The following is an 11,365-nucleotide window of genomic DNA, read 5'->3' as shown; positions in this document are numbered from 1 at the left end:
TCCATCAATTCAGCCCACCATAGTTGCACCAAACACAGTGGATATGTATTATTTATATATTTTTTATTCCTACCAATATTTCACATACATTAGTTTCCTTTCCTTCTATAAACTGTCTTATTTTCACATTCTTAAATTATTTGAATTCCATCCCTTAGATATGCCTTTCTCACACTTTATTTCCATGGATTGCAGGAGCCAAAATGTAGCATCTACAAGTATCATCTACAGTATATATCTATTTCCTCAGAGAAATATGGGACATGGTCTTTCTCTTCTTCTTCAGTCTCTAGGCTGGCTGGCTACAAATCCTTTCAGACTTCTGGTCACAGGATTTTCCTTCCTTCCTTCCTTCCTTCCTTCCCTCCTTCCCTCCCTCCTTCCTTCCTTCCTTCCTTCCTTCCTTCCTTCCTTCCTTCTAGAGCACTGCACACCCGAACAACTAGACACAAGGGCAGTTTTCCCCCCGAACGCCATCACTCTATGAAACAAATAATTCCCTCAACACTGTCCAACTATTTGCAAAGTCTGCACTTCTATTACTATTAATCTTCTCATCACTTCTTATCACCCATCCCCTCCCACTTTGTGACTGTATGACTGTAACTTTGTCACTTGTATCCTTATGATGTATATTGACTGTTTCCTAGTATGAATTGATTGCTTATTGTACCCTATGACTATTAATAAGTGTTGTACCTTATCATTCTTGACTCTTGATGAATGTATCTTTTCTTTTATGTACACTGAGAGCAGTTGCTTCAAGACAAATTCCTTGTGTGTCCAATCACACTTGGCCAATAAAAAATTCTATTCTATTCTATATTCCTTCCTTCCTTCCTTCCTTCCTTCCTTCCTTCCTTCCTTCCTTCCTTCCTTCCTTCCTTCCTTCCTTCCTTCCTTCCTTTCTTCCTTCCTTCCTTCCTAGGGCCTTCCAACACATAACATTAAGCACTCATTTGATACAATATGTTTTTTATTTAAGCTGTGTTTTTTAAATTTGAAGGTAAAGCAATGGATTATATAAGGATGAATTCAAAGAATAAACATATACATAGCAATATCTTTTCTTGTTTCTTAATCAAAGACTGCAAAAAGGAACTGCAATTCTTCAGCTAGATTACCCTCTTCAACATTTTCTCTCAGGACTTTGGTACTTTGCAAGGTGGCAGCAAGAAAGGTATAGACAAAAGAAGACAGTTGCTGCTCCTACTTTCTCTCTCCCTTTGTCCTCCCTTTATTATGTGCCACTTAATTCGTAGTGAACACAGATTGTGTGATGAATTCTCCCTAACCTGGTTTAGAACTTTTAGAACTTGCAACATTCTGCACTGATGGTGACTGTGATTGAATCCAGCTGCTGGTCACTTATTCATGGTTCCTTATAGTCTGCCTATAGAGGGCTCATTTACCCCAGTCTAATCTGAGGGCTGATTTACTCAGGAGTGGGCTGCTGGGGGTTCGCAGGGGTTTGGAAGATCCTCTAGCTAAGATTCTGCACAATTCGGAGAACCCCCAAATCCCACTTCTGGCTGGCCTCGCCCACCCCATCCCTCCCAGGAGTTCCCACGTGGCCTGTTTTGGATGCAGGTAAGTACGGGATGTGTGCGGAGGCTTGGAGAGGGCAAAAAGACAGGCCTCCCGGAAGTTCGGGAAGGCTGGAGACAGGCATATTTCCAGCTTCCAGAGAGGCTTCAGAGCCTGGGGAGGCCATTTTCGCCTTCCTGGAGGCTCAAGGAAAGCCTTGGGAGCCCAGGGAAGGAAAAATGCTCCCCCACCCGCTGTGGTGCAGGAGGCTGACTAGGCCTCACCCACCATGGCCACACCCACCCAGCAACCGGGCAGAGAACCCGTTGCTAAAAATTTTGAAGTCCACCCCTGGGTCCAGCATGGCAGAAAGAGGTGTAGGTCCCCTGGGTACTCTATGGCTTGTTCCTTTCCATATGGGTTGTCCATTCAAACCCAGCTCTTCCTGCTGCCTTCTCAAAGCTAAACAGATCGTCTGAGTTGCTGAGGAAGAGATCAGGAGAACACCTGGAAAGGAGGCAAAGCAATCACATGGAATCCCTCTGGGGCTCCTGCCACCACTCCCTTCTCCAAGAGAGATATCAGGGAAGATTCTGGTTCACTAGGCAGGATTTGGCTGACGGTGGGAAGGGAAGAAAGGTCTTCTCCTCTCAAGCCACATCCTAAATATTTCCCAGCAAAAGGGCTCTCCTTCCTCTGGTTCTAGGCAACCTCCGACCCAGAGACGCTATTTACAGTCCAGAAGAACAAAAGCCCAGAGAAATGTCTATGGAGATTCTTGGGTCATGGTTGTCCCAAAGGTGCTTTTTCAAGACTGACCATCCAGTCAGAGCTGAAGAAGCTTCTTGGGTGAGAAGTGAAATGTCTTCAAAGAAAAAAAAAAAAAACAAAAACAGAAAGTCCAGTTGCCTTTTTAAAAAGCACCTTTGGAGAGAGGGAGGGAGCGAGCAAGCTTTGTTTGAGAAGATGTGATTCTCCCTTGGTTCTGTCTGAAAAAAGCACCTTTGGGACAAAAGCCCAGAGAGCGGGGTGGGGTAAGTGAATTCGGGCTTTGAACTCTTTCCCACCGCCTGCAAGGCACAACTGAAGGCTTGTCTCCTCCTTGACCGCCGTCACTCGGCCTCTCTCCTTTCAAACAAATGCAGCTCCCTTAAACCGCCCGTGTGTTCCTCACGTTTTGCGCGCTCAGCCTCGCGGTCGCGTGTAGGTAGGCAGACCCCCCCCCCTTCAAGGTAGGTAAGGGAGGAGCCCCCCGCCCCGCCGATAGTTTACGAGGAGGTGGGACAGAGGCAAGGAGCGGGGCGGAGGCAAGGGGATCGATGGCTTGGGGTGGGCTGGAGTGGGGAGAGGGGGGGAGTTGTTGCACGTTCCCTCCGCATAGGCTGAGCAGTCCAAATCCCTTTCGGCTGTGCGGCGTGGCCGGAGCGGAGCAGCTTTTACAGCCGGGCAGCAACAGCGCGCAGAGAGAGAGAGAGAGGGAGAGAGAGAGAAGGCAAAGCCGCCGCTGCCTATCACGAGCCATTCCCTCACCGCTGGTTGCCGCCTCCGCCGCGGCCGCCTGCCTCAGCTCACCTCGCCTCGCCTGTCCTTCTTCCCTCCCTCCTTCCCTCCCTCCCCAGGCATCAGTGCCACAGGACGGCCAGGGCCGCTCAAAGGTCTGGTGGACGGCAGCCGCAGAACCAGCGCCGATCTCTTCTTCCTTGGAGCCAAGCGCGCGGCCGGCGTCCTGGGTGAGTAGCGCTCAGTGGAAGAAGCTGGCCTTCTCCCCTCGTCTGGAAAGGCGGCGGAGTCAGGTCGGGCAGGTTTGGAAAGCTGGGCTCCTGGTACAGGGAGGAGAGGGGAGGGGAGGGGAGAGGAGGGGAGAGGAAAAACAGGTAGGCTTTCCCGCTTCGCTCTTCACTTCTCCCAACTCAAGTCGCCCCGAGCCCATCATCAGCAGGTGTCTGATCTTGCGAAGTTGGCCAGAGCATCTCCTGCGCCTTTTTTTTTTTTGGGGGGGGGGTCCTTTTGTGAAGATGCAAAGCGGACCGTTTGTGGTCCAAGGAGGAAAGCGGTTACAGAAGGCATCCCTTGACTCCCGTGCCCTCCTGTCTTTATATTCTTCTCCAGGCTTGAGAGAGAGTCATGACAGCTGAAAAGGCTATCCCTGTAATTAATGGCAAACCCGAAGATGCTCCGGATCCTGAAGCCTCCAGCACCAATTTGGTCCACAGCAACGATAAGAAGGTGCACGAAAGAGGCCATTGGAACAATAAAATTGAATTTGTGCTATCTGTGGCAGGGGAGATTATTGGGTTGGGGAACGTGTGGCGATTCCCATATCTCTGCTACAAAAATGGAGGAGGTAAGATGGCATCCTGTCTTAAGTGCATAGCTTGCACGTGCTTTGCCCACCTGCTAAAACATTGAATTTGCTTAATGCAAGGGGAAAGGAGGGGGGTTAGTCGTGGTAGGTTAATATTTAGGCAACAGGAGGCTACCAAACAATGGAATGGAATTTAAGAGAGTTGGATATACAAACAGGGGAAAGGAAAGGGCAGGTGATAAAAGAAGAGATGGATTGGCTTCTTGTACTTGTACTTATGGTTTTGTGATCCTTTGAAAGTGGATGATTAGTACTTTAGTATGCAGAAAGATGACTAGTTTTTAAGTAAAATATTTCCCTCTTGTAGTTGCAGACAAAAATTAGAAAAGAGTAAGCCCATTATCAGCCTGTAATTAATGGCAAACAGCAGCTTCATCAACTGCATGTTGAACAAGGATGGTATATTAAAATGAAGAGGGCATATGTGTCAATCATGTTCCCATGAATGCATTTATATAAACATGACAAGAATAATAAAATAAAATCTTTAAACATTTTCAAAACAAACTTAGATTTTTAAAATAGATAACTTTAAGTAAAGTTAGCATTTATTTTTTTCATTTGAGGGTTTATTTCTGTAAGTCATGGCAACAGGTATACATAGAGTTTGCTTGCTGTGACACAGTGCAATCCTAAGTGTTGGGTTTAGAACCCAACCTCCTTTGTAGGAAATCTGTTCTGGATAGCAAATTTGATTATCTGCTTTCAGTAAATTCCAAATTTACAATGATCAGAACAACATTTTATTGTAAGCAGAGATGGACTTCCACAAAGCAAAGAGTTACTCCTGAAGCCATTTCAGAATTTCAAGATTTAGACAACTCTAACAGATTTTCCTTCAAGCATTTTAAAAAAAGGAAAATTCCAAACAGGGAATTGCTTTGTGATTAACACTTTTACTTTTCAATCAGCTGAGAACTTTAGCATAGGTTTCCTTTTAGTTAAAATGCTTTTAAGAGGAATGGAGAAGAAACCGATCACGTTAATGATATCCAAGCAAAAATGGCGAAGTCTCAAACTGTTCTTTTTCTAAATAAATAAAACCCCTATCTCTGTGCCTCTCCCCTTAACAGTCTACAGGTTAATTTCATAGGACCTTTTAAAATAAGGTCCTAAATGAGCCATTTTGTACCAACTCACAGACTTCAAACACTATTCTTGCACAAAACTCATCTGTCTGAAATGGGTGTCCCTTTCAGACAGAAGACAAGAAGACCTGCCAATTGCATTCAATTTAGAGCAAATGGTTGTTATTCATTTTCTAGTGCAAATTAATGAAGAGGCTTATGAACACTTAGATTGGTTTGGGACCCAATGCAAAATGGGTTGTATTAAAAGCTTCCTGTGGTACACGCTTCATTTTGCAAACTGTATGGTTTTCTTTAACAAGGGCTAGTGTTTTCCTTCACAATCAATTAGTCATCTCTAAATTCAGTTACTTAGATTTTTTTTCTGGATTATTAGGAATAACAGTATGCAGAGCTATCAACACTAAGTACAATTCTGTGTAGAATTTAGTTTGTAGCCATATTGTCTACAGAAAAGAATGTTTTGATTACATTGACATCCAGTATAAATGGAATGGTCTAATCCTGTTTTGCTTATTAAAGATAGAGCACAAGTTACTTCTCAGAATCTCTTGGGAGTTATTATTTTCTTAGAAAATAAATATTTACGTGTCATACTCTTATTTTATCAGATGGATGTTGTTTGAAAGCAAGTCAGAAGCTTTATTAGTACTTCCAACTCTTTGAACTTTGGTGAGCATGATAAATTAAGTATGTGGTCATGACATGACACTGTAGAAGATTGGATAAAAGACATTAAAGTGGGTTATAATGAAGGAAAGGATATAAATTTATGAACTGTGATATTTTTTGGTATATGTTATTGTGAGCCATACTCCAAATAATATAATGTAGAGTAAAATGTCAGTATAAGCTAAATGCCATCACTTTCATGGCAAATATATTAATAAATTCCATCATCCCGCTGGAAATAGGATAACCAAAAAGAAAGATTATGCTGTGGCTATTTAGTATCAAGTTTGCAAAAAAGAGAATGGCAGGTATTGAAAAACAAATTATAAGGAAAGAAAAAAGTTACCCCATTACCAATGAAATGTCAGTCTATTACACAACAATATATTTTCCCTTGGATATTTCATTTTCCCCTTTGTGTTAAGTATAAAATTGAGCTATAATGCAATTCTGCAACTCATTCATGGATTTTGCAAGAGTGTTTGACTGTTTTTAAGAGAACATTTTTCCATGCTATGTTGAATTGATTGTGGTAAAACAGATTGTAGCCATTCCCAGTTTTGACAAAACTGCTAGCTTTGAATTCTGGGAATTGAGGTCCACCATATTTGGATTCTTCCTAGATCTGGATGTTAGTTATAGAAATTGAGAGCAATAGTTCAAATTTGGCTTAAATCCTCATACTTCCAAAGTTCATGGGTCTAAAATAATTTGTTCAGGTGCCTCGTCTTCACTGTTGTTTTTCTGCTGATGATGTTGTCCTGCAATTTATGTTGTTGCTGAAATGAGAATATCAACATATATTTGGCCTGTTGCCTTTGCTACTTTTTTTTAAAAGCATGGTGTGTAGGTGTGTTTACTTTTCTGTATTGCCTTCTGTTGCTTCACAGTGGCAGGAAATCAAGATGAAGTGAGATCTTCTGTTTAATTGTACTTATTGATGACTGCTAGTCTATTCTTTGTGCTTTTATTTTATGATGCAGAACCTAGGCAAGTTATTTTGATACTACATGGCTAACTATTTTATATTAGCTGATCAACCATATTACCCTCATTTTCCAGTTTAGATGTATTAGTAAAATAATTATAAGTGTACAGTGAATGCAAATACATTCTGTTTGACTTTTTTTACACTTTGGACCCTATTCAGTTAAATATATTTAGATGTGCAGTTTATTAGAAATGTATTGTTTTATTCAGAATAGCAATGTATTACATGTATCTTTCCTATTGTTTAAACAAGGGAAATAACTCACTTGGAATATTTTATTCAGGAAACTCCAGTGAACCAAATGTCTTCACTGATTTAAAGGCTGCATTTGCATTTTCTTCTTATCAGGCTTTGTGCTAGGATGAAGAATAAAATTCATTTTTGTCTGATCATGTATATAATAGCATCCTTTCTGAATATAGTGATGGCTCATGAAGAAATATACAAGTACTTAAGAAAAAGTTACAATGTGAAACATTATTTATGATAGGAGGTCCAGTTTGGGTATCAAGTAAATCAACAGATTGTTATATATTGGTACAACAGACTGTCAATATGAGTAATAGATTGAGTGTTCAAAGGAATCTGATTGCCATTGTTCAGATATGTCACAATCTAACTTCTAAACCTCCCCATACCCCATTTGTTTTCTATTTTGTGGCACAGCTCCCCAACTTCTGTCAAATGTGTGTTGGCTTACGATAACCATAATTTTCAGACAGCACCACAGCTGGGAAGATGCCAGGTTGAAATCTTAATTTTATTGATTAAGTGATTTAATTTGTTCAGATTTCTGTTCTGTCAGAAATCAGAAAGGTGAACATTTCCTATCTGTTTACAGTAAAAATGTTTAAAAAAAACACCACAAGGAAATTATAATCAGTACCGTGCTCTCTACATCACAAAAAAATGCATCCACATCTCAGGAGTTCTGCAAGAATACATCCCACCTATGAAGTAACCCTGAAGCATCAGATCTTCACCGTTGTTCAGAAATATAGCATGGAAGGAAAAGTCATTAAAAATGAGGAAAAGTGTCAACCACTGAGAAGGCTCAATCATAATGGCCCTCAAAATGACATTCCTTCTGCCTGCCATTTCTTCCAGTCCAAATTGGATGAGCAGGGTTTTATCCAGGGTAGGTCACCTCCAAGATAATAGAAAGTCTAACCATGTAGGGCAGGAGTGTCAAACTCACGTCGTCATGTGGCGATGTCAAACTCTTGTCGTCATATGGCCTCATGTGACATATCGGGACTTCCCCCTTTGCTAAACCAGGCATGGGCGTGGCCAGCGTGTGATGCATTTGACAGTCCTGATATAGGGCTTTAAAGATGGCATCCAACACCTTAAATTGTATCATGAAGCAATCTGGCAAACAAGTTCCCACAGCATAGATTTCACATGGGGAAACTTAGGAGCATTAATAACTAAATAGACTGTTATATATTGAAACAGCTAAAGTTCCAGTAGCAACTTACATGTAAAGTGGGTTGCAATAATCAAATCATTGAATTGATAATGTCTGTCAGTGAAGTCTCCCATTCCAGAAACAGTTACAAGTGGCACACAAGATGGAACTGCACGAAAGTGCTATTGGCCAAAGGCTCTACCTGCATTTGAATGAGTTAACTCCTTTCCATTATTTCAAGAAATCTTGTATTTATCTTTTTGGTTTTCAGCATTTGACACCTTTTACAGTAGGAATGAATAGGTTCTGAAATCTAGAATAGGATTATGTTAGCCTTGCAAGGTAATCTAGACAAATACAGTACTACGTCTATCTTTATTGTAAATTACATCAAAAGAATCATGCAAAAATGAAAGTATTTCTACCTTCTTTTCCTTTTACCCTCTGGAATATTAGGAAGGTCCTTCCTAAAATGCTTCTCAGGCCCACACTTTTAACTTTGTATATCATCCAGTGACAAATTGGGCTTAGAGAACCAAGCTATAAATAAGCAAAAAAAATATTTAGGAAAATTGGAATAGCATGCATTAGGATATACTCAACGTTTCTCAGAAGCAAGGATCTTCAAACTTGGCAAGTTTAAGACTTGTTGACTTCAACTACCAGAATTCCTGAGCTAACATGACTGGAGGAGGAATTCTGGAAGTCGAAGTTCACAAGTCAAAGCTGTCAAGTCTGAAGACCCCTGCTCTAAAGCAAAGCTAAAAATAAAATTTGTAAAATAAAAGTGCTTTTACTGAACAGTTAAGATTATGCAGTTGATCCAAATGTAGTATATGTACTGTGGCATGCCACAGATTGAAGAGTATCTAAGCATGTTTATTAATTAGTTTGAAAGCAGCATAGATATACTAATGTACTGTATTGTTTAACTGGAAAAGTACATAATGATAAAAATATACATTATGTAGGATTAACTATATATTTGTTAACTCAGTGTCTAGTAACTTCACTTATTTTTAGTGAAATAGTTTGTAAGAACTTAAGAATACAGTTTGTAAGAACTTAATACAGTGAAATTTAATTTTAAAGGAATATTGGAGATATTCATTATTGAGGCAATCCTAACAATGAGGAATTATTCATGTCTTCCACAAGAGGACATACTCATCTATTGATGCATTGTCTTTGACACTTTATGTCATTTGAGTAATGATAGAAATCAGTGTGATAAAATTATCTAATGCTCATGACCTCTGTTGGGTTAAATTCCAGTGAAGCAAAATTTCATAACACATTTTTTGTATGATGAATGCTACTAATGAGCAGAAATCAGTTATGGACTACACATATCTACACACATTATAACCATCAATATCTGATTTCCAAATTTTAGTTTCTAGTGAAAGTAGAATCCATTGCAATAAACACTCTATAAACTCACTACAAAGATGTCATTTTAAGTTCATTCTAATAGCATGTATGCACCATTCAAGTGTCTATATTTAAAACAGGAAATTAATATCTATTTATAAAAAGATATATTGGTTTCAGCTCTGTATGGTAATGAATTGCATGCAACTCAGATTGATTTTTGAGTAGATTTAAGTAGGATTTGCTGGTAGAGATTAAAATTACTGTTATTTATTGCACGGTCATGAAGTTTTTCTAGTGGATATATTATAGCTTCATTAAATCATATTATTTAAAAAAATCTTCCATATTTTAAGAAGTTTAGCAAATTTATCATATTTACTTAATGATTAATATTTGATTGACTTGATTTTTTTTATCTGAAATCACACCTTTTGAGCTCATATCCTCTGGCATTCTGCATTGATATTTTGGAAATACCTTTCCAACATGAAAAGTTATAATGTTTATATATATGAAATTGATATAATTTCACACATATTTTCAATCTGCTAGCCAGCTAAAGATAAGCATCACCTGTGTATCTCTAAGTAAATAGTAGTGTATAATCAAAAAGTTGCATAGGATTTTATTAAAAATTTAACTAAAATTGAAATATTTAATTTTGCACTCAAACTCATATCTTGTTTGTATTATGGATAGTAGTCTTGTGCAACAATTGCATACATGGAATTAAATGTCTAATTTCATCTTTCTAAACAATTAGGTCTCATTAGTAATATCTATTCAATGTCTGCTTTAGGTGCCTTCCTTATACCCTATGTCATTTTCTTCATTTTCTGTGGAATACCAGTGTTTTTCTTGGAGACTGCTTTGGGACAATATACTAGCGAAGGAGGAATTACATGCTGGAGAAAAGTTTGCCCACTGTTTGAAGGTAAACATCATATTCATTTTTCCTTGGTATACATATTCAACTATTTTTGAGTATAGGCACAGAAGCACCTTTACGACTATCGAAAATATTTTACAGTAGACTGAATTTTCAGCGTTCAAAATGGAAAAAAAACACTTCAAATCTTGTTGCCATAATGACAACAAAATATATAGTAGTCGTCTAATTGCCTTTGAATGCACAATGATTTCATGAATGTTCTTTGTGTTTCCTGACATCATCCGAGTACTAAAAAATGCAACATAAGAGTCTGAGGTATAAATTTGGGGGATCCCAAAAATTTGCTTCTTCAGAAAGTCATTGTCTCAGTTTTCCAACCTATTTGCAGCATGGAAGGTTGAAATATTTGCTTGCCTTACAAATGAGTGTTAGCTTAATATCATATGCCAAACCTTAAAAGGATTTGGAAAAAGTGATAATTTAAAAATTGACCTATTGTATTCTTAATTTGGATTGTGTCTATTTGCTAAGCAGAAAAAGACCTAAAAACTGTTTCCTGGGTCAGCCTAATCTTCAATGCAAGTTTATTTTGGTGCATTGTGCTTCTCAGCTCCTGCTTTGTTCCCAGTCTAGCCTGTAGCTTTGGGATTTCCTGATGGTCCCCCATCCCAATACTTATTTATCCCTGCTTGCCTTTTTTCAGGGTCAGCTAGGTTCTGCCTTTCAGACAGCCAAACTTCTACTACATTTAGACTCTCAAAATTGGGGAATTCTGTTTTAGAAACTATGTCAAGTATGCATTGAGATTGTTTGCTATCTAGCTCATGCATTTGTCTCCATTTATGGTTAAAAACATTACTTTCCATATTTTTCAGGGATTGGATATGCCACCCAGGTTATTGAGGCACATTTGAATGTTTACTATATCATCATTTTAGCATGGGCTATTTTTTATCTATTTAACTGCTTCACAATGGAGCTTCCCTGGGCAACCTGTGGTCATGAGTGGAATACAGGTACTAGCACAAAAGTGAGATAATAA

General features: G+C 39.0%; 1 protein-coding gene across 4 annotated transcripts in view; it reads left to right on the top strand.

Annotated features, from left to right (window-relative positions):
- The first annotated feature begins 2,935 nt into the window (after positions 1–2,935).
- Positions 2,936–11,365, top strand: part of SLC6A11 (solute carrier family 6 member 11) — a 121,986-nt gene continuing 113,556 nt past the window's right edge. Inside the window, exons 1-4 of one of the 4 annotated variants that reach the window (XM_026680558.2) lie at positions 2,936–3,257; positions 3,637–3,871; positions 10,231–10,365; positions 11,199–11,339. In XM_026680558.2, coding sequence (XP_026536343.2) covers positions 3,652–3,871; positions 10,231–10,365; positions 11,199–11,339 — 496 coding nt within the window. In that variant the 5' untranslated portion in view covers positions 2,936–3,257; positions 3,637–3,651. Of the gene's footprint in view, positions 3,326–3,636; positions 3,872–10,230; positions 10,366–11,198; positions 11,340–11,365 lie in introns of all 4 variants that reach the window. The other 3 variants (XM_087954866.1, XM_087954867.1, XM_087954868.1) reach the window with 3 other exon arrangements.

The sequence above is a fragment of the Notechis scutatus genome, chromosome 2, assembly GCF_049901735.1.
Source record: "Notechis scutatus isolate UNSWTSFEM ecotype Mainland chromosome 2, rNotScu1.2, whole genome shotgun sequence".
NCBI classification, from domain to species: domain Eukaryota; kingdom Metazoa; phylum Chordata; class Lepidosauria; order Squamata; family Elapidae; genus Notechis; species Notechis scutatus.
This window is presented reverse-complemented; position numbering and strand designations above follow the sequence as displayed.